The 26,767-nt window shown below is 45.8% G+C and overlaps 2 protein-coding genes across 3 annotated transcripts; both read left to right on the top strand.

Moving 5' to 3' along the window:
• Window positions 1-20,294, top strand: LOC119899953 (REST corepressor 3-like). Of its 2 annotated transcripts, none has more exons than XM_038714780.1 (12): window positions 1-352; window positions 461-517; window positions 2,188-2,265; window positions 2,345-2,397; window positions 4,007-4,168; window positions 4,683-4,807; window positions 6,502-6,580; window positions 8,311-8,598; window positions 10,489-10,566; window positions 13,260-13,317; window positions 13,974-14,218; window positions 17,748-20,294. In XM_038714780.1, the coding sequence occupies exons 2-12, from the start codon at window positions 469-471 to the stop codon at window positions 18,129-18,131; spliced, it is 1,599 nt and encodes a 532-aa protein (XP_038570708.1). In that variant the 5' UTR covers window positions 1-352; window positions 461-468; the 3' UTR covers window positions 18,132-20,294. The 2 variants fall into 2 exon arrangements, with proteins under 2 accessions (XP_038570708.1, XP_038570709.1); XM_038714781.1 differs by having other exon boundaries at window positions 13-352; window positions 8,311-8,529.
• Window positions 20,295-20,443: 149 nt separating this feature from the next.
• Window positions 20,444-26,734, top strand: LOC119899932 (TNF receptor-associated factor 5-like). Its single transcript, XM_038714756.1, has 6 exons — window positions 20,444-21,751; window positions 22,921-23,229; window positions 24,730-24,793; window positions 25,305-25,406; window positions 26,397-26,561; window positions 26,708-26,734. Exons 2-6 carry the CDS (start codon window positions 22,940-22,942, stop codon window positions 26,732-26,734), a joined length of 648 nt encoding a protein of 215 aa, XP_038570684.1. The 5' UTR covers window positions 20,444-21,751; window positions 22,921-22,939.
• Window positions 26,735-26,767: the final 33 nt, after the last annotated feature.

Here is a 26,767-nt window from a genome sequence, read left to right as displayed (position 1 = left end):
ACATTAAACCTATTTGACGTTCAGAGCAGACTCTGGTGCGGATATCTGTGGCGTGTTGGAGCCTGAAGCGGCCGTGTTTAACGCGGTGGGAGCGAAGAGAAGAGCGCGACAGCGACACGGCCGGAGCTGCGGAGAGCGAGCGAACAGCAGCAGAAAACAAACCCTCCAGCTCCTGCTGACATTTTACATCCAGACACAGCGGCTCAGAACGGTGAATTAACGCGGTGAGATGCCGGGGATGATGGATAAAGGCTCGGAGTATCTGGGAAAGGTCGTTCAAACGGCACCAAGAGTCCGTCCAACGCTTCTAACGGACATTTTTCTGACGAGAGCGGCAGCGACGACGAACACGGTGGGTATAGCCTCGAACACACCTCTTGTGGCTCCGTATGTGCGCGTTTTGAAACGTGAGTATTTTGAATTAAACGCGTCCTGTGTCATGGGTGTCGGTGTTTTCCAGATGTGGGGATGCGGGTCGGAGCGGATTACCAGGCCAACATTCCCGAGTTCGAGCCCGGTGAGTTTTTTTTTTTTTACTGGTTCTCTACCTGAGAGACGGACGGTGGTAGCCTCGGTACATGTAAACACTCACAGCTTCATGTGTCGGTGGGTTCTGACAAACTGGACCTGCGGTGGACGAAGTACTCGGATCCTTTACTTAATTATTACCTCACTGTAAAAAAAAATTACAAGTACTGCGTTGACAATGTTACTTAAGTAAAACTATGTAAGTATAATCAGGAAAATGTACCTCAAGTATTTAAAGTAAAAGTAGTAAACGCAGAGTGAAAAATGTCCCGTGTGACTGTTGTACTGTCACAGAGCTGCAACAGTTTATCAGACTCGACTGTTAAATTAATCTGCACCTATTTTAATAATAGATTACATCATTTTTTAAGACAAATTCTCTGATTCAGCATCTTAAATGTGAATATTTTCTGTTTCTCGCTCCTCTGAGACAATAAACTGAATATATTTGGGTTTAGGACCAAATAAGACATCTGAGGAAACACTGATCAACATTTTCTTTTTACAACTAATCGATCAATAGAGAAGATAATTAATAACTGAAAATAATCTGATTATTATTCCTCGTGAATTAAACTATTTAGTATCAGAGTGCAGAGTGGATTCATCTGCTGATTATTTTCTCACTTAATCGATTGTAAAAAATAAAAAATGGAAATGTTACCCAGAGCCCAAAGTGACACCTTCACAACACTTGTTTTGTCTAAACCTCAAAATGATTAAAAATACATTAAAATAATTAATAAGAAAAACAGTAAATCTTCATATGTGTGAACCGTTAAATGTTTTAGATGAAAAATGTCTTAAACTTCATGAAAGTTGTTTTCAGTTTACTTTCTGTCAATCAACTAATGTACCAGCTGTACCTGTATAAACTGTTTAAATAACAAAACAGATTTTAAAACTCTTCATGTGTAAAAATCTGACTTTGTAAAGTAACTGAAGCTCTCAGATAAATGTAGTGAAGTAAAAAGTCCAACATCTCCCTCTGAGACGGAGCAGAAGGAGAAAGAAAAAACTCAAGAAAAGACTGCAGGAATAATAAAACTATAACTTTCAACAAGTAAATCGATAAATGACAGTTTTCTATGATGTATTTGTGCAGAGAAAATGTTAAGTTTCATTTTTAATTAAAAAAAATCTGAACTAGTCCCCCCCCCCCCAAATAATTTAAACAACCATTTTTTTAAAATAAGAGTCTTTTAAATGTGTTGTAAATCTGTCTATTTCCATTTAGCTCTAGAAAACATTTTAAAGCTATATCATTCAGTTGAAGTGAAACCCACAGATGAAAACTTAATATTTTGGGAGTGACTCCAGTCCTGTCTGCTGAACTGTGTTGGTTTTTAAGCTCCTTGAGGTGTTTTTAATCTCAGGGGAGACAAAACAGGAAGGCTGTTAATTAAAAAAGAAGAAGTGAGCGTCCTGTAACAAACAGCAGCTCGGGGATTTTACAGAAACCAACAAAGAAAAAGAAAGTTGAGGCATTAAAAGCGTTTCACGTCTATAAAAAACGCTCTAAATCAGAGGAACTGCAGACCTTTAGTGTCTTGAATGGGGAACTATATTTCCCATAATGCACCTTGATGTTGGCTGTTTTTATCAGGCTGAGTCGTCGAGGAGGAAACCTTGACGCTCTTTCTGTTTGTCGGCCTTCAGGTTCCACGAAGTACTCGGACAAAGACAGCGGCGGGATGCTGGTCTGGTCTCCGTACCACACCATCGTGGACTCCAAGCGTAAGTGACCCGCCGCAGTCCTCCGTCAGGTCCTCGGCTCAGACCGGACTAACTGTGTGTTCTGTGTTTGGCCCCACAGTGGACGAATACATCGCCATAGCCAAAGAGAAGCACGGATACAACGTGGAGCAGGTGAGTCCTCGGACAGATGAAAGGACAGACCAATGACATGAAAACAGTTCCAGTGATGACGAGTTAGCCCGTCACGCTCACTACTTCCTGTTGGATGATCTACTGTCATTTTATTCCACTTATAGAACGATAATATTATAATAACGCAGCTACACCCTTTCAGTTTTTATTCTTAAGAATATTCAGACAGAATTAAAATTTTTTATACACCCTAAATAAATGACATAAAACCACAACAAGCGTTTAGCCTGCCCGGCGTTGAGCTTTTCAAAATAACAGCGTTTCGCTTTCCTGATTTTGCTGATTTGGTTATTTATATTTGTGTGCTTGATGGTTAAGTAGACAAATTAGTTAAACAGGGTTTTTTCTGTCTGTTTTAATTGTGTTTATTGTTGACTTACGATCAGGAGTTTGCACAGGGTGCTTTATTTTGAAAACTAACCGGATTCCCTTTGCTGACTTCTTGCCCGGTTTATCTGCTCTGCGTGACTCGTGTTCTCCGCCAAGCGTCGTTTATCTCGGCCGCGATCAGCTCCGGCAGCGTTGCCCGGTGACTTCCGCAGCCCGGCCTGCCCGAAAATGTAACTACAGGTCACTACAGAAATGAACTTTCTCTGTGATCGATCAGCTGCAGCGGAGCGTCGGTCGGTCGTTGAGACGCATTCTGTGTCTCGGTTATAAAATGGGGGTTTTAGATAAAGCTGCACGATTTGGAGAAAAAAAGTCGGTGCGATTTGATTACAGTGATTGATTATATTTATTACTGTATTCATTATAATTTCATACAGTAGTGTGTGTGTGTGTGTGTGTGTGTGTGTGTGTGTGTGTGTGTGTGTATAAAATATTTGACCACTTTTCCAGCTGTTTTTATTTATTGAATCCTGGTGCAGGAAAAAGCCTCTGCATCCGTCTCTAATTTATTAATTCTATGTTCTAACTTGTCAATAATCATGTTGTTCAACATTTAATGATTTGCTGCAGCACGCCAAACTTTTTTAATGTCCCGCCCATCCAGGCTGCGATTGGTCGGTTGACGAATAAGTGACTGACGGCGCGTCGGCTCTGTGAAGAGTTGAACATGTTGAACAACAGACGGCAGCGAGCCAAACCTTCCTGATCTTCTCCCTGTGACCTGTGACCCTGCGACCGCCGTTTCTCTCGGTGCGCCGGTGGCGAGTCCGAGCGGCGGGGAGGGGGAGGGGGGGTTATTGTAGGTTGTTGGCTGAAAAGTTACTGGCACGCTGCTCATGAAACATTTTCCTGATTGCGCTGTAGGCCTATCTGTTGGTAGAGACACATGGTGAGAGCCCGGTGTGGGCGGGGCTAATGAGCGGACTGCAGCGCTTTGCGGTTATGTAATCGCACATGACGACATCGCGATCAGGTTAACGGTGCGGCCAAGTGTTAGAGAAGAAATTCACTCTCCAGAGGAAACGCTTGGTTAGAAACTCTGAGGAGGAGCGTCGGTGGGGAGACGTCGCTACTGAAACCACCTGCAGACGCTGAGGTGGCGTTTTAACGTGTGGACAAAGTCTGCGCGGTGTTAACGCTGTGTGTGTGTGTGCGTGCGTGTGTGTGTGTGCGTGTGTGTGTGCGTGTGTGTGCGCAGGCGCTCGGCATGCTCTTCTGGCACAAACACAACATCGAGAGGTCTCTGGCCGACCTGCCGAACTTCACCCCGTTTCCTGACGAGTGGACGGTGGAGGACAAGGTGCTGTTCGAACAGGCCTTCAGCTTCCACGGCAAGAGCTTCCACCGCATCCAGCAGATGGTAAACAACAACAACAACAACAAGTGTTTACGAGTCTCCTGTACAGTCTTATAACGTTAGCCACTGACTCACCGATTTACTCAGCTATACTCAAGAAGGATCTTGAGGTACTTGTACTTTAACTTCATACTTACTGACTGCATTTATGTGACAGCTACTAGTTTCGTTTTAGATTTTACATTAAGACGTGACGAGCTTTGAAAATTCAGCAAACCTCGTTTAAAAATGAGACGTCTGATGAATCATTGGCTGTGTTCGAGACGGAAAGGCAGCTGCCTCAGAAGGCGTCACGTTCAAGTGAAGGCAGCTCCGTTTACATTAGTTTCAAACAGCCTTCTAGGGCAGCGCTTACGGCAACGTGTGACGTCAGCACGCCGTCTTACGTCTCTTCTGGCTGTGACGGCAGTTTAGCCCGTTTCCAACGCAGCCACTGTGTCATTTCAGTAAGAAGTGATCCTGTATTTCACCAGAGGTTATCAGAGAAAAGAGTCTGATGTGATCGTGTTTCCTTCAGTTACCGGACAAATCCATCTCCAGCCTGGTGAAGTACTACTACTCCTGGAAGAAGACCCGGTCCAGAACGAGTCTGATGGACCGACAGGCTCGCAAACTGGCCAACAGGAGCAACCAGGACGACAGGTACGTCCTCGCCGATCAACGGGACGCCCGAGAGACTCAGTTTAGACTGTATGTAAGAAGCAAGAGAGAGGACGTCCTCTCTAGCAGGTTTAAGTCGCCCCCTGCTGGCCGCTAGAGAGGACGCAGGTTTAAGTCGCCCCCTGCTGGCGGCTAGAGAGGACGCAGGTTTAAGTTGCCCCCTGCTGGCTGCTAGAGAGGACGCAGGTTTAAGTCGCCCCCTGCTGGCCGCTAGAGAGGACGCAGGTTTAAGTCGCCCCCTGCTGGCCGCTAGAGAGGACGCAGGTTTAAGTCGCCCCCTGCTGGCCGCTAGAGAGGACGCAGGTTTAAGTCGCCCCCTGCTGGCTGCTGGAGAGGACGCAGGTTTAAGTCGCCCCCTGCTGGCTGCTGGAGAGGACGCAGGTTTAAGTCGCCCCCTGCTGGCGGCTAGAGAGGACGCAGGTTTAAGTCGCCCCCTGCTGGCGGCTAGAGAGGACGCAGGTTTAAGTCGCCCCCTGCTGGCTGCTGGAGAGGACGCAGGTTTAAGTCGCCCCCTGCTGGCTGCTGGAGAGGACGCAGGTTTAAGTCGCCCCCTGCTGGCTGCTGGAGAGGACGCAGGTTTAAGTCGCCCCCTGCTGGCGGCTAGAGAGGACGCAGGTTTAAGTCGCCCCCTGCTGGCTGCTGGAGAGGACGCAGGTTTAAGTTGCCCCCTGCTGGCGGCTAGAGAGGACGCAGGTTTAAGTCGCCCCCTGCTGGCTGCTGGAGAGGATGCAGGTTTAAGTCGCCCCCTGCTGGCGGCTAGAGAGGACGCAGGTTTAAGTCGCCCCCTGCTGGCTGCTAGAGAGGACGCAGGTTTAAGTCGCCCCCTGCTGGCTGCTGGAGAGGACGCAGGTTTAAGTCGCCCCCTGCTGGCTGCTGGAGAGGACGCAGGTTTAAGTTGCCCCCTGCTGGCGGCTAGAGAGGACGCAGGTTTAAGTCGCCCCCTGCTGGCGGTTTAAGGTGTTTCCACGTTGGCATCAGATCTCTGACCGGAAGCTTCCCGCTTTAGAAAGACAGAAATTAAAACAGTCTGAGTCACAGTCAGTTTGTAAAACACGACACTGACTACGTGTTTTGGGAAACGGGCCTCTGGACAGCAGAGACTCATTTTACAAAGAGAAGGTTTGAGTCTCAGCAGATCGTAGTGTGTGGACGTGAACAGCAGGGGGCGCTGCAGCTCTGCAGGATGTTTCCTGTGAAGTTTTTCTTACTTCAGCTCCTGTTTCTTGGACTTTAGAGTTCGGCTGAGCGAGACAGGCCAAAAAACGATAAATCTCAAATCCTCATTTCTTCCAGGTTTAAAGGCTGATTTCTGCTCCTGAGTGGAAGTTAATGTGGTTTTAAACTTTTCTTTCTGCTCGATGCCAAACAGAGGATCACTTCACAGAACATTCAGAACTATTCTGATAAAATCTGCTTTCACCAAACGTGCACGAGGAAAATTAAGTTTAAAGTAAATATCTTAATAAAAAAATGAAGTGCTGAATTATTTGTTTATCGAGCATCAGGTCAGTTTTATGCTGGACAGGCGACAGCCTGCTGCTCTGCTATTGGTCAGATCAAAGATGCGTCTTTGTCACGTCGCTGTTCTTCTTCTGTGGTTTGATTTCATGTGTCTTTTTGTTGTTGTTGTTGTGATGTGGCGTAACGCCTGAATTGTGTTGTTGCTGTTGCCGTAGTGATGAAGAGATGGAGGAGGCCAATCCCATTGAAGCGCACGACAGCGACTACGACCCCAACAAGGAAACCAAGAAAGAGGTACGTGGACACACCTGAGGCCTCGCAGCAGGACGCTCGACCCGATCGCTTGTTTTTACTGCAATGAATCTATAATTTACTCACTTTATTCTTGTCAGGGCTCCAGACTCTGTTTGTAAAAATTGCCCTGATGCACCTCAATTTTTCATTTAACTGCATCGCCGCAAAATTTAGCTGCACCTCCATGTTTACAGCATCTTTGGAGACGGTTTCCTTTATGTTCGACCGCGATACTGCAGAACAGTTTCCCCCCGCAAGATCTGGATCCTGGTCTTCACCGTCCTTTGCTGCTGTTGTTGTTGTAGGTAATTGTGAGTCAAACACGTCTGCTGCGTCTTCTAAACAAGGACGTGAGTTTGCTGACGTGTGACAGCGTTTTGCAGGAAACGGCGATGAGGTCAGATTTGTAGAAAAGTTGCGGTGATTGGTGAAAATTAAAAGTTGCGCTTATTTCACAGGGATTTGTTGAATTTGTGTTGATGGTAGGGATGCACTGAATGTTCAGCCACCGGTGTTCAGCCTAATAAGTCAAAAGGCTGAATACATTTTACTTACATCCGCTCCATCTGTGGCTGACTTCTTAGAAAGAAAAGAACCGCTTTGTGTGTTTCTGTCACTCGTCTGTGAGAAGCTGATTAAGCCAGCTAACGTTGGAGTGCACACATATTCAAGCCTTTACGGTAAGTGAAGCGGCCCAGAGCGAACTGACAGGCAGGTTAGAGACTTTATCCTGTCAGTTTGTCTCTTTAGTATGAAGAGAGGCTGTGAAGTCTTCATGTTACAACATTATTTATCAAACCGGGTCGGACTGGATGAATTTAGCGCGAGGAGGAAACACGTGACAACATCCTGTTTTCAAAATAAGGTGTGAAAATGAGATTAATTGGATTATATTCACAGAAAGTATAAAACACATTACATGAGTCCATTAAAAGTAATGGACACATGTAATTTACTTTACCGGACCCTCTCGGGCCCCGGACCCCCCCCCCCCCCCCATAGTCTCTCCACATCCTGTGGGAAACACTGAGGAAAAAGCTCATTTTGACTGTTTAATTTACGCAGTGGTAAAAAAGGCACAATAAATGGGGAAAAATGTGAACATACTCGTTCAGTGTTCTGGAAAGTTTGTCTTTATATTTAGTTTTGGCTTCGGCCAAGAATTTAATTTCAGTGCATCCCTGGTTGCTAGTTGGGACATTGTGAAATCCTGGAGTACATAACTGTATTTTCTGACCTTCTGTCATTTCCAACACATTAATCTTTATGTGAGTGATTGTAAACATTACGTTTCAAAGCTGCTTGTTTTTGCAGCAATGGCACAAATGTTACTGCGGGATGAGACGGACTCGCTGTACCTAATAAACTGGACACTGAAAGTCGTTTACTAGAGACACAGAAATCCAGACATTTGCGAAGCTTTCTGAACTTTCTGAACGGTGTAAATGAGGAATAATTCAGCAGAAAAGCCAATGTTCAGTTTAGATTCATGTCTTCAGCTGATTCCCAGCACAACGACGTTCATGTTGGCGACATCACGACTTTAGATTTTAGTTAATTTAATTAAAAACAATCTTAAAGAAAAAGTTCAGGTAGCAAAACTTTTCTTTGATGTAAAACAAATCAGGACGGAGCCCGAAGCTGACGAGACGTCAAACAGCTGATCAGATGTTGGAATTCTGTTATTCAGCTTCCAGCCTCTTAAACCCCCCTCTGTTTCCCCTCCCCAGCCGAACCAGGTGGAGCCGGTGGTACCGGGCTCCAAGGTGGCTTTGGGTCGGCGGGAGCACCAGACCCTGCAGCACCGACACCACCAGCGATCCCGCTGCCGCCCCCCCAAAGGCATGTACCTGACCCAGGAGGACGTGGTGGCCGTGTCCTGCAGCGCCTCGGCCGCCAACACCCTCCTCCGTCAGCTGGACATGGAGCTGGTGTCCCTCAAGAGACAGGTAGGAGGCTGCCCTCCTCCTCCTCCTCCTCCCGAATGTTCAGGGCCAAACCTCAGGATCAGACAGAATGTAGGTTTCCTCAAGTTTAATACTGCATGTTGTCGTTTTCACTGAGTTTGTTGCGACTGAAAGAGCCACGAAAGAGCAACTAGCTCCAGGTCCACACTACACTGAGCATGTGCGTGCCGGTGTAAACGGGAAGCAGAATACCGTCTACTCTGCAGCGAAGGGGAAGAACCACAGCAGAGATTTCTCTGCACGGAGCGACAGCGAGGTGGAACTGTTGCTGGGAGGAACATGGGAGGACAAAGAGGCTGTGGCGGCGAGTAAAAACGGAGACGTGCACAGGACAGAAATGTTATTTACACAGTACAGAATATTTAAATAAAACTTCGCCAGCAGCTTTGCGTGACTGATAAGAGTTAGGGCTGTGGAAAATAATAGGTAATAATAGATTTTTAATCGTGTTGCGGAGGTGCAGCTCTGGACCGTCAGCGCGGTCAACACAACGGAGACGTGTGGTTCTTCCTGTTCGGCACAGACAGACAGCTGCTGGTTGAGTGACTGCTGCTACTAAACTTTACACATGATCAATAAATCAACGTGTAACTCATGTTAATGATTTTGACCTGCACGCTGTGCAGCAGGGGACGCTCAGCGAGGTGACGGGCAGCAGTAGGTGACGGTGGAAGCATTGTTGTTAAATACTTTGCTTTAAAGGAGACCTATTAAACTGCTTTTCAGTCCTATATTGTAGTTCTGTGACTCCTGTTTGGCAGCTTTGAATGATTGAAAGTTAGACTCTTCATGTAGGCCTTCATTTCAGCCTCTGTCTGAAACAAGCTGTAGATGCTCCTGTCTCTTTAAGGCCCCCCCCTCAAAGCCCACTGTCTTCTGATTGGCCGAGACCTGAAGCATGTTACCAGGCTGTTGTTGTCGCTGGGCGGAACAGGCAGACTGAGCCGTTGCTATGGGAGCACATGCCCATATATGGCACAGCGGCTCCGTCTGGCTCCTGGTGTCGTATTACGGAGCCAGAGCTTCAGAACAGGAGGAAATCTGAGGTTTCTGCTCACAGTCATGTCTTATAAATGCTTTAATCTCATTTTTTGAAGCTTTGGCCATGTTTAACATGAACATCCAACATTGTAAGACTGTAAGCCATAAAATGTGGAAAAGCATAATAGGTCTCCTTTAAAAGTACCAAGTAGTCACACAGTGAGAAAAATACATCTTTATCCTGTTTGTTTTACAGTCGCATCGTAGCCTCATAATCATAATGAGTAAAAATAAATAAATTCCCACCCTTGAGGTGACACGTCGAGATGCGCTAACAAGGCGCCCCGGAGTTTAAAACCAGAACGGGGTCAGCAGCGTTTTCAGACTTCACCGCTTCAGTCTGGACGGGAGGAAACGTAGCAGGAGGGAGTAGGAGTGTGGGCGGAGCCTCAGGAGCCGTTCAGGAGCTTTCTGCCGTATTCGTCCTGCGATCGTAGACGTTTTGGTTTCAGAGCGCTTTGTTGGTTTACAAGTTTAAATCAAAAGAAGTCCTCAGAGTGCCCAGAGAAATGTGAACGTCCACACTCGGTGTCAGTCAGAAGCTCCTGAACATCTACTGAGAGACGGTTTGAGTGTCAGCGATAATTTCACTGTAAATCATCACATTAGCTGCGCTTAGCATTAGCACGCTAACATTGGTATGTCGCTATTAGCACATTTAACTGTTCAGCATCAGTGTTTTAAGTAACTCACCACACAGCCAGAGATCATCGCTGAACTCTGCGGCTCATTCCTTCTCCAAATACTTCGCCTCACGTGAGGTCCGGCTGGCCAGGTAGCACAGGTGAAAGACCCCAGGAGTCGTCCTGTCTGATGCCTGTCCATGTTAGCGTTCTGCCTGGGCTGCACTGCCCCCTGGTGGTGACACCTGATGAGTGTTTGTGTCGTCTTCTTCTTCAGGTCCAGAACGCCAAACAGATGAACAGCGGGCTGAAACACGTTGTGGAGTCTGGGATTGAAGAGTTCAGGCTGCCGGAGGTACTGATCCAAACACACTGCCGCTCAGCAAAGAATAACGACACACATTCATTTATTTCCTCTCGCACATCAAGTGAAACCTTCAAGACATTTTGTCAACAGAAGCTGGAACGCTTCAGTGCACGAAGTTACAAACCAGCCGAAAGTGTGTAAAAGTGTTCGACCATCATTCTGACAAACAAGTACTTTTGATACTTTGAGTACATTCTGCTGATAGTACTGTTGTACTTTTACTTTAGTGAAATTTTGAATGCAGGACTTTTACTTGCAATCTAGTATTTCTATAGTGCAGAATCAGGAGATTCGAATGACGTCCTGTCTGCGCAGCAGAGACGCACTTTTTCACCTTGCCAGTGAATTTAATAATTTATTCCTTCCGGACGTCATCGGGCCGTAGCGACACCGTCACCTTAACGGAGTAAAGTGAACAGTAAAGTTACTAAAACAACATCAGCGCTGCAGTAACACCTTCACCACCTCAAACCTCCAGAGCGTGGCAGCGTTTCACTCTTCACTCAGCCAGAAAGGTCGTGAACTGCAGCGTCTGCAAAGCTGAGCTCTCCTGCAGACACCGGAGATCTGAAGAGGAGGCGCGTAACGTCGTGTCTGTGGACGATGAAGACTCGTTCCTGTAAGCTAGTTGGCGAGCTAGCTTCACGTTAAAGCCTGTTGCTTCAGTTTCCCTTGGTCGATTCGATGCGTCGCTCATGGCGACGTTCGCAGCTGGAGAACATGTTGCTGCAGAGTGAGCAAGATCAGACAGCACCAACAATTTTATAGTTTCTAAAGAAGAGAGAACAGTTCTCCTGTCTGTGCGTGAGGCGGCGGGTACTCTGCTCTTAAAAACTCCCTTTAAAAACTCTTTTGTTTTGTGAGTTGTTGAGTTAGGGCAAAATATAAAAAGGTTGTGAAACGCTGTCTACTCAAAAATCTTTATTTTTCACCCCCCCCTGTAAATTAGGCAAATGTAATGCATGACGTTATTCCTTTATAGTGTCAGTTTGTCCCGCCGTGTTGCAGCACCGGCGTGTAAACTGCTCCGTCACTAAACAGCAGATCAGCTGGTTTCAGTGGAACTTTCTGTTTCTGCAGCAGAAACGTTAATTAAAAGATGTGTTTTTGAAAGCAGTGTTTCGTGACTGTTTATTAGCACACGCTAAAACCAACCTCAGGTTTAATTTAAAAGCTGACAGCTAAATGAGACGCATTGTGTAATTTTGCGATTCATAATGCGAATAGTCGATTATTCGTTTAAAAAAATAAAAAGTAGTGGTTAGTTGCAGCCCTAATCATGATCCAGTTGATCCAAACAACCTCTGGAGGCGGTCAGGACCTCATTGTGACCACATGGAACAGTAAACGTGTTGTCTGTCCACACACAACAACCGCTCTCAGTCCCTCCCACAAACAAGATCATAGTCTGTTGAGTTAAACTTAAATATAAACCACAGAAAGGAGCTCGCGTCATGAAGACAGGAAGGAAACGGTGCCAGGAGGAACTTTAGTTTCACTTTCACTTTCCGGCTCAGCCGTCAGTCTGTTCAGGAGGGACAACCTGGGCGCAACATATAAAGGTCTCCTCCCCCCTTCTCCTGCTTAATTGATTCACCGATCTGGGGAGCAGGGACGTCGGGGAGAGCACGGCCCAAATACCAAACACAACTCGTATTGTTACAGATAACTGCCTCCCCCCCTAAACAGGAGATAACGGGGTTAACAGAAACAGCTCCTGCCCTCTAAGGGGTCCAGGGCCCCACTTTAGTGTTCGTCTTGTGGACGGGGTGAAAGCGCTTCGGTGCCGGCCAGAAGACCGTGATCAACGTAGATTACGCATAGTTTGTAAATTCTTGTTGACTCGATAATAAACCGCCATTTCAGAGTCGGATCTGTTCGCGTATTAATATAACATGCACGACCTTCTGTTGTTCAGGTCAGCTGCTGGCCACAAAGCTAAAGGAAGAATAGAGAACGAGGGAGGGAGGCGTTCTTTCCACTTCCTGCCATCAGGCCTGACTGAGCTGTGGTCTTCCCTTGTACGCTGTGTGCGCTCGGCTGGACAGAGCGGCGTTCAGCTTCGTTTACTGAATACTTCAAAAGTTTCTTCAAAAGTCGAGACGCTTGCTTGATTTTTTTTTTTATGTGACAGTGGTGTTAAAAAACTTTACAAGCTGCGTGAAAATCTGTTATGAAGATGCGATTAGCTAAAGCGTCGGGAGGGAGCTGCTTTGTTTGTTATTAGTTTTAAACAGCCTGTAGGATCCAGCATGCTCTGGTCTGAGAGGCTGCAGTGACTCCTCAGCTTCATTATGGTTCCAGTAAAGTGGATTCGTTTCTAAAACGCGCTGCTGAACAGGTTTCTGTCTCTTTTAAGGACGGGTGGTTGAAAGTAATTGTAACTTAACGAGTAAGGTGACTGTTTACTTTTAATACTCAGTAATAAATAAATGTTACTCATTTGAAAAGTATTAATAAGTAAAGAGTAAGTAATTTGCCCCACACTAGATGTGTCGCGAGGACAGAGCGCCTGTTTATATCCTTAACAATGGTTTTCAAACTTTTTCACATCAAGGACCCATAAACTGAGAGAAATTAGATTTTAGGATTTTGGCTTTCTGATGTTTTCTTACAGATTAAGTGTGTGAAACCCACGACCAATACTCAGTCTTCTTCTTCCTGTTGTTAACTCCCTGCAGAGTAACCAGAAGGTGAACGCCCGCTGGACCACAGACGAGCAGCTGCTGGCCGTTCAAGGTGAGCTTCCACCCGGGTTGAGTCCAGGTAACGGGTCTGGAAGGTGCACTGAACTCCTGCCAACCACACACACGATGAAGAGCTGCAGTTTGAGCAGCGTGACGTGTTTCTGAGGGCGTTGTTGCAGCGCCGCAGGGATTTGCATCACATCAATTTGAATCATCAAAACTATTTGAATGTTTTACAGGAAGAGAAAAGAGGGATTTGATATAAAACATTTAGAAAAGGGATGCGTTTCATGGATTTTTGGCCTTTACGAAAAGACAACTGACCATCGGACAGGATAGAATTAGTCTCTAAAGCTGCGATAATCCATATTTTTATGATGAGGGTGATCAGATGATGACAGGGTCACCGTCTCTCAGCCCAGCGAGCTTTTAATCATCCGTTAGCTCCTCGATTTGGTTTCACAGCACATTTCCTCTCAGCTGGTTTCTGAGAAAGCCGCCGTACACAGCAGACAGACTCAGAGAGCAGCTGGCGAACGTGGTGGAGCGTTTAGCAGCTAGAGACCAAACACAGAGCCAACTTCCCTCAGTCCTCAACTTCTCTCCCCAGAAACACCAAGAGATAAAATATTTGGCTCCTTCTGCAGTTTTTGGGTGTCAGTTTAAGAAGAATTGACCACATGCGTTTAAACCGTCTGTGACCTTCAGGTGTCAGGAAGTACGGGAAAGACTTCCAGGCCATCGCTGACGTCATCGGGAACAAGACGGTGGGCCAGGTGAAGAACTTCTTCGTGAACTACCGGCGGCGGTTCAACCTGGACGAGGTGCTGCAGGAGTGGGAGGCGGAGCAGGGGACGCAAGCTCCCAACGGAGACAGCGCCACCTCTGGAGAGGAGGGGAAGAACAGCTCGGCCACTCCGTCGGGGAAGAGCACCGACGAGGAGGACGAAGAGGTGAGACGTTTGAGAGAGACAGATGTTCATTTCTTTTTTAAATCAGAGATGTTAAACATGCTGCAAGACAACATTTATCCTCTGCATCAAATCTACGCTTTAGCCTGACGAACACCTCCCCAAAAATTAACTACACATCGCTCACCACAAGATCTGTGATTGGCCGGTAGCGTCTCATTTCCTCCTGCATTTCTAGCTCGTCCTTCTTCTTCTGCCTCAACCGCTCCAAGACTCGTCCACACCGTCTCCTCTGACGCCTTCTCTCGTTCTGCGTTATGATAATTTCTCTAAAAGTAACTGCTGTTCAGCATCCATCAGCTCCAACTTTCCGTCATCCTACACCAACGAAGAAGAAGAAGAAACTTAACACAGTGGATCATAGAAACCCCAACTCGCATCTTCGCACCGCAGACACTAACGCACAAGTATACCAAGTTACAGGGAACCCGCGGGGTCTTAAAAGTATTAAAAAAGTATTAAATTTCATTACCAAGGTCTTTTCATGTCCTTTCTTTGGATTTAATTAATGCCATAACGTCAAAAATGAAAACTTTGTGTGTGAGACTTCATAATTTACTCCGTTTGGTGTGACTGATGTTATACGGCAGTACAGGTCACTGTTTACGTCAGTGTTCAGCTTTACGCTCTGGACTGTGACGTGTTCGCGGTGCACGAGCTCTGCCATCCAGCTCTGCGCGAATCAGTCAGTTGTTAGAAAAGGAAAGAAAACGTCTGACGGGCCGCTAACGTTAGCTCGACGAGTCAGAATGGGCAAGTGTCTGAAATTCAGAAAGACAGAGGTACAAACAAGTTGGCGGGCGAGGCTGAGGGCGGTGGCGCAACAAGAAGGTCGGCGTGCGAGCCGGTCACAGTGTGGCGAGCGCTGATGGAACAGCGGAGCTGGAAGAGCCGCTGCAGGTTACTGGTCAGTGAATCTTACGGAGAGACGGGTGTGTACGAGACGAGGACGAGGACGCCGCTGTTGTAGGCTAACGTCAAACTAACGCACATTAAACTTACATCACCCAGATGCGCCGATCACGGGAATGAGGGAAAAACAAACCGGGGCCCGACTCCTTATCCTCGCCGCTTTCAATCCAAAACTACATAATACTGTATTTCAAGCAGCCTTTAGATGCTTTAGAAAAACAGAACAGGATGAATAATCACTGAAGCAACTGGCAGATTATTTTACATTATCTAACCAAGGTTTAACTAACTAACAACTCATACTGCACAATTTGTTTGTATTTTTGATTTCACCCCTTAAGAGTTCTTCGTGCACAAATATTGTATTATTTCATAGGTGTCATTTACGCTGTGGACACTGGGGACACGTCTCCATCACTTTGTTTAAAGCATTTGTTAAATATGTTCTGAAAAATGAGTTGCAATAAGAAATGTTAAAAAAAACCAAATTAAAATACTTTGAGAAAGGTTTATTTGCACAATAAGAAAATATGCAATGCAATTTAAAGATAAAAGAAATAAACGTGAAGCTAAAAAAATCTAAATCACTTTATTTAAATAAAGACAATTCAACCATAAATTGGTGCAGGAAATGTCTCCAGAATGCAGGAAATTAAGTGTTTAGTGCTCAATTTTTTTTTAGAGGACCCCCACTTATATATTTCAGCATTGAATATTTCATCAAATAGTGTTGAAATATCTTGTCTTGTTCTCGTGAACCCAATATTGTGAATTGTGCATGTGAGCTAAGTGTATCGTCACACCTCTAATCTGAACCCTTGTGTCTCTTTTCAGCACAAAGTGACGTCCTTGATTCATTTTATCTTATCAAAGTACAAACACACCCCACAAAGCTTTAGTATGTTAAATATGAATGTATTATAATAAAATGTTTTATTAATGTAACTTGGTAAATAATTTTCTCAGGCTTAAATTAATACAGATTTTCCATTAAACGGCAGTGAAGTTGGTAATTAAATTTAATCCTAGGTGGTCTTAAAAAGTCTTGAATTTAACTTTGAGAATCCTGAGGGTACCCTGTGTTTACTACGGCGTGTAGCCCACGCCGTCGACTGCAGCGCACACTTGATGCAGAAGCATAAACTGGCCTATATTTTTAAAGAGGTCATATTCTGCTTTTTGCCTTTTCCCCTCTCCTTTATTGAGTTATAAACCTCTTTTGTGTATGTAACAGGTTTGCAAAGTGAAAAAGCCCAAAGGAAGTTCCCATCTTCCACAGAAAACTCTGCTCTGAACTGAAAACAGCTCCGTTTGTAGTCCAGCCGCTTCCCTTTCATGCTTTCAAGCTAAACGCGCCTCATATAACGCTGGCCAAGCGGCGACTCCAACACGCCCTCAGAAACAGCGAGCTGCAGCACACAGCTCTCCTCTCCCTTCCAAACACTAGCTACCCTCCAGGCAGTCAGTGGACAGAAAGTTGTTCCTGTGATGTAGAGACAGAGCTCAGTTAAAACTTTATGGATACAGATTAATAACTCACCGCTCTGAAACTCTCGCTCCAGTCCGGCTGAACCCGAGCCGTTTACCGGCTTCTCGCTGACCCGCCCTTCTCTGCTTCTGATTGGCTAGTAGTCCTTAACTAGGAACTGAGCATGTGCAACTCCCAACAAAGATCATTTAGAGACAAGATGTATCACTCCATAGTTAAAACGAAGCCTTCAACACAGGCTGAAAAGAGGAGCTGCAGCAATGTGCAGTATGACAAAAATATAACCATGTAAACCTGCTCTGGTATAACCTCTAAATAAGATGAGGAACCTGAAAATGAGCAGAATACCACCTCTTTAAACTTATTCTTAAAAACAATGTATAATAAGTATTACAATTAAGAGATGCTAATTATTATTATTGTCAGGAAACAAGTGCAACATATTCCACTCCCTCTCTCTCAGAGACAACTTAAACCACAGCAGTGTGGTTGATTACTGACAACAACTGAGAGCTTAACAAATATAATTAATTACAAAAACAGGACAAACAAAGTCTTTATAAATGTACTGACTGCAGAGACTGCAACAAAAAACCAAAATCTTTCACAGTGATGAAAAACTCTGTAGCTGGTATTTGTTCTGGAAAGAGGGGCAGAGAAAGAGAGCTGAGTGAGTGGCCCCTGAGCTGCTGAAGGGCCCCACTTGATCTGTGCCCAATGCTCTATGCGTCCTGTAGATCAGTGGTCGATTGATCGGAGCGCCCTTTAAAGCCATGCATAATTAAGGGTGACGTCACGCTGGCTATATCCTCTTCCTTTACACAGTCTGTGGGTTCAGTCCATTTTTAGCACCATAAATGTAAATGATAAAGAACATAGCGGTTCTTGCGGTTGACTTATCAATAGCGCGGTATTTGAACATTGTGGTTATCAAAACACCACCAGAGAGCGATGTTCCCTTCTTGTCTAAATAGTTCTGAATCGGTAAAACTCTCCGAGATTCAAATCAAATGAACTCACTAGGCGAGACCCTTGAGACGGTGGACATTTTCTCTGAATGTGAATGACTTGCAGTGAGGTAATTATGGCTCCGCCCTCTCCTCTCTGCAGGGTCAGGTGACCTCTTCAGGCGTGTCTCCTGCCGCCTCCTCTTCTTCTTCAGCTCAGATCCTGGTGACGTCCGGCGCCTCCTCCGCCTCCCTCCACCAGCCGCCTCCCCTCCTGCGGCCCTCTCTCCCAGCCACGCCCTCCTTGCACCGCCAGCCCCCGCCCCTCCAACAGCAGGCCCGGTTTCTGCAGCCCCGCCCCACCTTGCAGCAGCCCCCGCCTCTCATCCGCCCCTCAAACACCCTGCCCCCTCGCCTTAACCCACGCCCTCCGGCTCCAATGACCCTCTGCGGTAACCCCGGGGGTTCCGGTCCAAGCTCCGCCCAGCAGCCCCCCGGGCTGGCCGTCCACCAATCGGAGACGGCTTCATCCTCCTCCATCCACTAACGAACGTTTCTGTTGAAGACGCAGAAAAAAGAAAATGTCTGCAAGGCTGCTGCCTTCAGGTCCTGTGGGAAAATCTGAGTGACTTTATTCTTCAAAACGATGACAGCCGTCGCAGCTTCAGGTTACGACACGAAATCCAAACCTGAGTGTTTGTTATTTGGTGCACAGCATTTTAGGGGTTGAAGTTTGTCTTTCCCACAGGACTTCGCGTGCAGTGCACCTGCTGGTGGACACCTGGTTTTAAAATCTGTGTTTTCTAAAAAAGGGTTTGACTCAGAAGTCGTGTCAGTCTTTAGGAATCTGTCACATTATTAACGCAGAACCTTTTCAGCCAACAACCAATCCTCTTCAGACATGTGGCGTCCCTCAGGGTTCAATCCCGGGTCCCTTCTTCTTCTCCATCACATGTATATAAATGCATCAACAGAAACAGCAGCACTTGGAAAACATTTTCAACACCCTTGATTTAGTCGCTCTCAGTAGCAGCCTAAGTGATGCTAAAGGCTGATGTTGAATTATTATCAACTGCTAAATTAATTTCTTACAATAAGAAATGTAACATTTGTATTGATTTCTTTTATCCTTCCGGAGTTCACTACATTTACACTACATGTCTCTGCTGACATGTCGTTAGTCGGTCGGTCCAGCTGTAGTTTCTACTCAAACAGGAGGAAATGTTGTTGTTGTTGGGGACAGCGATGGAGCTCTGGTGCTCAGAGGAGGAAGGTTTCATCTGCACAAGATGAAAGTCATACTTCAGTGCTGTGCTACTAAGACAGCATTGTTTATTTAAATGATTATACCAAGTTACAGGGAACCCGCAATGTCGTGGTAACCGATAGTAAATAAGCTTTCTGACAGTCGTGATGTTTCAGTAACAGATGGAGATTAAACTGAAGGCTTCAGTGTTGTGTACAGTAGCGTTAGACATCACCTTGTACAGTTTGGTATCTGTTTGAATAGAGAGCCTAACTTCCGCCCCTTGGGACCTTATTTCAGAAAAACGATGTACGGTAGGCAACAATGAGACACCACTAATGTTTAGATCCCGTTTGAATTGTGTCCCGAATTACACACGATGTTTGTCTGTTTAAAAGATCACTTAGGTCAAGAAAGTTGCAGTTTGTCTTAAAACAGTAAAGTAACATTTAGATTTGCGTGAAACGGTTTAATAAACTACATCTCTCGTCTCTCACAATATAAGTCAGCAACATGTTGGTGCCGTAATGCTAAGCTAACGTTCACGGCTTGCTTATTACTTGCTAGGTAACTTAGCTATGTTCCACGCAGAGATGGATCGCACCTGATGTGTTTAATCCTACGACACCTGGTCCTTTCATCACATCATCTACACATGGTAATGTTAGCTTCAGTAACGTTAGCTTCAGTCACGTTAGCTAGAGTAATGTTAGCTTTAGTGACGTTAGCTTCGGTGAAATTAGCTTCAGTGACGTTAGCTTCAGTCATTGAGAGAAAGTTCTTTTCAGTCTTATATTTCAACAGTTTTATGAGAAACTGCGACTTTCTTCTCTTAAATGATCTTTTAAACAGACAAACATCATGTGTGTAATTCAGGACACATTTCAAACTGGATCTGAACATTAGTCTTCTCACCGTTGACTAACCTACATATTTATTCTGAAATAAGGTCCCATGGCGGTCCCCCAACAGGGGCGGGGCTTAGGCTCTGTGTAAGCAGTTGTCCATCCAATCAGCTGTCAGTAACTAACTCTGTGCTGCTGTCCATTTGGTTTTGTAGTTGATGCTTTTTGAAAACACTAAAGTTTCACCCAGACGTCCTTCAGTGTGTTAACTCCATGTTTTCTGTAGAAATGTGAAAAACGTTCCCCGCTGTTCTTTGAACTGTTCTGTTGTTGGGGTGAATTTTCCCAGAGTTGCTGTTGTTTTGTTCCACATGTTGAAGATTCGTTTTGAAACTAAAAACCTGTGATGTCGGTCTGTCTTTTCATTATTTATTCTTCTTCTTCCTGGTGCTACCAGTCCGGTGTAAAAAATCATTGTGAAAGTGCTCTTAATGCTTTTTGGACATTACATGTATTATTACGGCAGTAAATGTATTGAAATCATAGAGTCCTTTGAGTTTCAGTCGTTAGATGTTGAGGTGAAGCTGCAGAGACCTTCTCATTAAAAAAAAAATACATTTGTACCATGTGACCTTCTGTCTTTATTACGCCCACCGGTGCGATCGACAGCCTCTAACGCCTGTCTTCACTACGTCTATAATGTTCAGCGTTTGCTGACATTGTTATAAATTCATTAATTCATTTCTGAATCTTCTTTTTGAATCTGGCTCTTGTAGAATCTCGGTTCTGGTTCCAACTCGATCACCGCAGAGCTCGTCAGCGCTCGGTGACCTTCATCTACTTCCTCCTTGCTCATCTTAATAATAACATATTTTTATAGCGCCTTCAAGGAGCCCGAGGACGCTTTACCCCATTATTAAAGACTGTTTGTACGTGAGTATTTACATTTTATGCTACTTTGTACTGCAGTATATTTATTTGATGACACTAGTTACTTTGCAGATTTACAATAATACAAAAGAAGATGAATCTAAAGTTATTAAAATGAGCTCCACCTTCAGTGTTAAAGTGATGAACACATGAAGGTGAAATGGTGAGTTAGCAGCAGTCCTAGTTTGGATGCTGGGCTTGCTGTTCCCACAGTTTGTGTTTTAATGTAAAGCACATTAAGTTATCTTTAATGTATCCATATCATTTCTGTATCATATTTTATAAACATATCAGATCATATGTTGTCTATGAAAAGAAGTCACGTGCAAAGTAACTATAATTGTAGAAAAGATTTTCAAAATAAAACCAGGACACTAGTGCACACGCTCTCATTTATGGCTTTAATATTAATAATATATCAATAAGATAACGCAGTGAAAGGGGACACTCTGCACCATCAGTACTTTTACAGTATTTTACTGATTCTGAAATAAGAAGTTGTTACAACAGAAAATCTAAATATAAAGGAGTGTGTGTGGAAGTGAATTAAATACTTATAGTGATTATTAGTACTTCACTCTACTTTTATTTTACTACTTTTACTCGTTCTGAGTACTTTTAACAGCACCGAGTTTATTTCCTTTATTGAAACTCCGCAGGAATAACAACAGGTTGTTAAGTCACTTCCTGCTGTTAGAGTTTCCTCTTCCGCTGCGGCGTCCGCATCGGCCAGACTTAATCAATACAGAATCAGAAGCATCGATCCGGGCTGAGGAGCGGGGGACGCGCTGCGGAGCTGATGGTCTCCGAGCCTGCGGTGAGAAACCCCGCTGACCTCCGTCCGTCTGCGTGTTTGGGGAAAGTGAAAGGAAAAGATCTCGAGCAGAGGACAGCAGTTAGAAAGGGTGTATTTTGCGTGTTCCGGGTACTTTAAAGCATCCAGACGCAGCGCGCGCTGCGCGCAGCGAGGGCGGCTGCGGGGATTCCCCTGCACGCGCGCGCGCACGCGCACAGCCCGCCTCACCCGCAGGTACCTCGCTGCTTTCATTGACGTCACTCCGAAGGTGCTGATGGTCATTAGCGATACAGGGTCACATGTAACCGCGCGCGCATCCTCAGCACGTGTAGGAGCCGCTCAGCTAATGGGTAGGTTTACTTTTACTTTTAATACTTCAACCCCCTTCAGCTGAAAATACTTTTACTCCAGCGTGAGGTTTTTAATGGAATGGAGTAGTTTTACATCGAGGTATTTGTACTTTTACTGAGTGAGTGGAGGGGCACGTGCACGTTTTATGATCAGACGTCTAATTTCCACCTGAGCTCTGTGCTCCAATAGAAACGCACTTTGGTGTTGTTGCTTATTAGACTGCGGGACGCTGGGGACGCTGGGGACATGTCCCTGTCGCTTCCATGAAGGCATTTTTTTAAGAAATGTTAAATGAAAATGCTAGAGAAAGGTTTATTTATACAATAAGAAAACATGCAATGCAGTTTAAATATAGAAGAAACAAATGTCCAAAAGAGTAAACTAAAAGACAAGCTGCTGATTACTGTTATATTTTTATATTTTCTATTCTCAACCTGCCACCTTAATTTTGTGCTTAGAAACATTTCCACCATAAATTGGAGCACAAAATGTCTCCAGAATGCAGGAAAATAAATATTTAATGTTCAAAATCTTCTGGGGGAGAAAATAAAAAAAATATCTTTAAGTGGGAAAAAAAATAGGTGCCCCCATTATGTTATTTAGTCCATGGTAGTAACATTTTCCCCTTCAGACCGTTTGACCAACGCAGTTTGGGACTGCATGCTGCACGTGAAACCAAAAGTAAATGAAACACTTTTGATCAGAGATCAAGCTAAACTACTGACTCTTACTCTCTAGCTGCTTCGCTGCTCCTCAGATTTTTCACCGTAATGTAATGACATCATCACGAGCGTTTAACACGATGACCCGAATGACAGAAGCTTTGTGCAGCAGGTATAAATCTCCCGCTCTCAGTTTGGGGCAAATGGTTAAAGAGCTTTCACTGGTTAATCGATGGTTAATTCTAGTGAACTAGCCTAAGTTTTTAAAATAGATTCAGAGAATTTGTTTAATTTCACCCTGTGTTAGATCTACGTCAGCCTGGTCGTCTGTAGCTTCACAACGAGTTGAACATTTTAAATAGAATTAAATGTTTTTTGAAGTTCACAAAAGTAAAGTCACTAAATAGAGTCACTCACTGAATAACGTCTCACTGGAAACAAATCTAGAATGTATGTAAAATAAATCATATCGATCATTGATTAAATCACCTGCGTCCTCTGTTCAGTCTGTCCTCCTGCAGACTAATGGCAGCAGCGGATACAAAGCCTGGAGGATCTGAGGAGTCCAGTTTGCGGTCTGAGGAGTCCGTGATGAGGTCCCAGGAGTCGAGGCTGGGGTCCGATGAGTCCAGGCAGAGGTCATCGGGCTCTGTCAGCTCCTGGGAGTCGGAACTGACCACCATCCAGCACTCCCTGAAGTTTGTGTTGACGCTGAAGGAAGAGTTTGTTTGTCCCGTCTGCAGAGGAGTCGTTCTCAACCCTCAGCAGAACTCCTGCGGACACATCTACTGCTTCCACTGCCTGCAAGGACTGCTGTAGGAGCCAGTCCACCTTAATACACACCCACACTCACACAGTCCACCTTAATACACACCCACACTCACACAGTCCACCTTAATACACCCCTAAAACAGACTCACACTGACTCAATCCAACTTAAAAAACTCACAGTCCACCTTAAAAGACACCCACACTAATGCGGGTCCACCTTAAAATACACTCAGACTGAAGCAGTCCACCTTAAAATACACTCAAACTGAAGCAGTCCACCTTAATACACACCCACACAGTCCACCTTATAAACACCCCTTAAACAGACTTACGTTGACTCAGTCCACCTTACAAAACTCAAGCACTATTTACCTTAAAATACACCCACACTCACGCAGTCCACCTTAAAATACACCCACACTCACGCAATCCACCTTAAAGTATACTCAGACTGACGCAGTCTACCTTAAAACACCTCTAAGAGAGACTCACACTGACTCAGTCCACCTCAAAAAACTCTCAGTCCACCCTAAAAGACACTCACACAGTCCACCTTAAAACACACTCAGACTGACGCAGTCTACCTTAAAACACCTCTAAGAGAGACTCACACTGACTCAGTCCACCTCAAAAAACTCTCAGTCCACCCTAAAAGACACTCACACAGTCCACCTTAACACACACTCAGACTGACGCAGTCCTGAACTCACTGGGCTTGTTTGAGCTGACCTCGACAGTAGGCCACGAATGTCAGTATCAGTATAAATTTGTGAGAAACCGCTTCCTGACTGAACGACGATGAAGGAAGTCTCGTCATGTAACTGTGCGGTGACCACCACGGGGTAAACACCCCCAACGAGCGCTCCAGCTGTCAGCAAGTCGTTTCCCATCAGGCATTTCAGTTCTGCAGCACGGGGAGAGAAACAGCGGCGCCTAGCTCTTAAAACTGTGCGCGTCTTTGTCCCACGAGATTTCCACATCTCACACAGTCGAGCTGCTGGAAGTGGGACCGAATCGTTAACCATCAGAGACGGGTCCAGTCCTCCCTCCTGAGGGCCCGGTCCCGTGGTGAGCCATGTGCTGATTAGCTGTCAGCGTCTAACTTTCAAACAAATGCTGTTCTAATAACCTTACATGTGATCAGCAACTATGTTCTAAGGGGGTCTGAGGGAGGTCCAAGGGGTTTGAGGAGGGCGGGGTCCGAGGAGGGGGAGGTCTGAGGAGTCCAAGGGAGATCTAAGAAATCTGAGGATCCAAGGCAGGTCTGAGGGGTCTGAGGGTTCCGAGGAGGCAGGTCTAAGGATGCTGCAGTTGGACCCTTTTGAACCATCAGGTCTTGCACTCGAAATTGCGCAGGTCTGCGTCGGTCCGGCTCATCTCAAACAAGCCCACTGACGCAGCTGGCTGTCTGAAGGCACCTGTAGCGGAGGTCTTTGGCCGAGTCCTGTACTCGGTCCTGGTGGCTGTTTCCAGTCAGACCTCTCTGAGTGAAGTGGCTCAGTCGTGGTTTCGGGGTATGAACCTCAGCCTGCTGTGTGTTTCAGGGAGAGTTCATCACCGTCCAGCCCCGTTTGTCCAGTGGACGGCGTTGAGATCACGCCAGCTGAGGTCAGGACCAAACCTTCTGCTGCACATTCACACTTACACACAAGTATTTCAGTCGGTGGCTGAAAGAAAGAGATGAGCTGACTGTGGCTTCTCACAATACTTGGGTTCAGGAAATCTTAACAGTGGCTGGGGCTCAGGAGGTACAGGGGTCCTCCACTTATCAGAAGGTCGGTCCCATCCTCCTGTCCTTGAGCAAGACACTGAACCCGAAATTGCTTCGATTTCTGTGCCATTGGTGTGTTAATGGGATGAATGTGACGTAGTGTAAACCACCATCACCAAGATGTGTTGTAGCACCGTAGAAGAAGAAAAGAGCTTTACTCGAGTGGCCACGTCTGATCCACCTGTAGTCACAGCAGGTGGAATATTCACCGGCTGTGCTACTCATTGGCTTCGACAGTAAAGGCGGTCCTAAAGGTGTCATTCCTCCTGATTGGACTCCAGCCCACCGCGTTTGGAAAAAGTGTCTAAATATTTAAAAGCACACTAATCAGGAGTTTCCTCCCTGCAGGTTTTCCAGGACAACTGCTGCAAACGGGAAATCTCAAATTTAGAAGTGTACTGCACCAACTCTCCGGCCTGCAGCTCCGTCGTCACGTTACACCATCTGCAGGTAAACTTTAGACATAAAGGTAGACTTAGATTTGTGTGAAAATACACGAGCTGATGTTTAGGGAACTCTGGACCACCGGGTGCTCCTTCCACTACTAGGCACCTTGAACACAGTGAGGAGTAACATTGGTCAGCCGTAACATTATGACCACAGACAGGTGGTTACCGTGGCACCTGCCAGTGGGTGGGATACATCAGGCAGCAGGTGAACGTTGTGTCCTCAGAGTTGATGTGTCTAGGCAGCGTGAGGATTTGAGCCACTTTGACAAGGACCAAACTGACGGCTAGACGACTGGGTCAGAGCATCTCCAAACTGGTCTGCAAGGATCAGTACCTATCAGAAGGGGTCCAAGGAAGGAAACGTGGTGAACCGGCGACAGGGTCATGGGTCAAGCTCACTGATGCACGTGGGGAGTGAAGGCTGGCCAATGTGGTCCGATCGGCAGAGGCAGTGTGATGCTTTAGGCAATGTTCTGCTGGGAACCCTTGGGTCCTGCCATTCGTGTGGATGTTACTTTGACACGTAGCACCTGCCTGAGCTTTGTTGCAGACCATGGATACCCTTTCCCTGATGGCCTCTTTCAGCAGAGTAATGCCCCCTGCTACGAAGCAAAAATGGTTCAGGAATGGAAACGCAACAAGTTCAAGGTGTTGACTTCAAATTCTTCAGATCTCAATCCAATCCACCATCTGTGGGATGTGCTGGACAAACAAGTCCGATCCATGGAGGTCCCCTCACAGATTACAGGACTTCAAGGATCTGCTGCTAACAGCTTGGTGCCAGATACCACAGCACACCTTAGAGTTCTACTGGAGTCCATGCCTCAACGGGTCAGGACTGTTTTAGCAGCAAAAGGGGGACCTACACCATATTAGGCTGGTGGTCATAATGTTGTGGATGACTGGTGTACTTTTGGGGCTCGGCACACAGAATCTTCTCCAGGCTCATGAAGCTTTTGACAGTTTCTCTTGCATCATTAATCCTCTGCAGGACCACCTGCGGTCGTGTCAGTATGAGCAGCTGCAGTGCTGCAATCCAGGCTGCGAGACGGTGCTACAGAGGAGATACCTGCAGGAACACCTGACCAACACCTGTCCTCACCGCTTGGAGCCCTGCCTCCACTGCCAGCAGCCGCACCGACTCAGCCTCATGCAGGTAAGGTCACGTCCACACAGGCGGGTTTAATAGTTTGTTGTAGACAAGGACATATGGTCCAGTCCTCTGCTGTGTCGAGGCTTTCTCAGGACAGGCTCAGAAAGTTTTAGATTCAACTGGGGTCCGTCCCTTTATGTTCTTCTTAGGCTGAAGAGGAAGTCACACAGCTTTAACCGCTAAAACTGGGTCTGGGTCATTAAGCTTTG

Source organism: Micropterus salmoides, unplaced genomic scaffold, assembly GCF_014851395.1.
Source record: "Micropterus salmoides isolate LMB-PRFRI ecotype aquatic unplaced genomic scaffold, ASM1485139v1 Ms_hic_scaffold_12, whole genome shotgun sequence".
NCBI lineage: Eukaryota > Metazoa > Chordata > Actinopteri > Centrarchiformes > Centrarchidae > Micropterus > Micropterus salmoides.
This window is presented reverse-complemented; position numbering and strand designations above follow the sequence as displayed.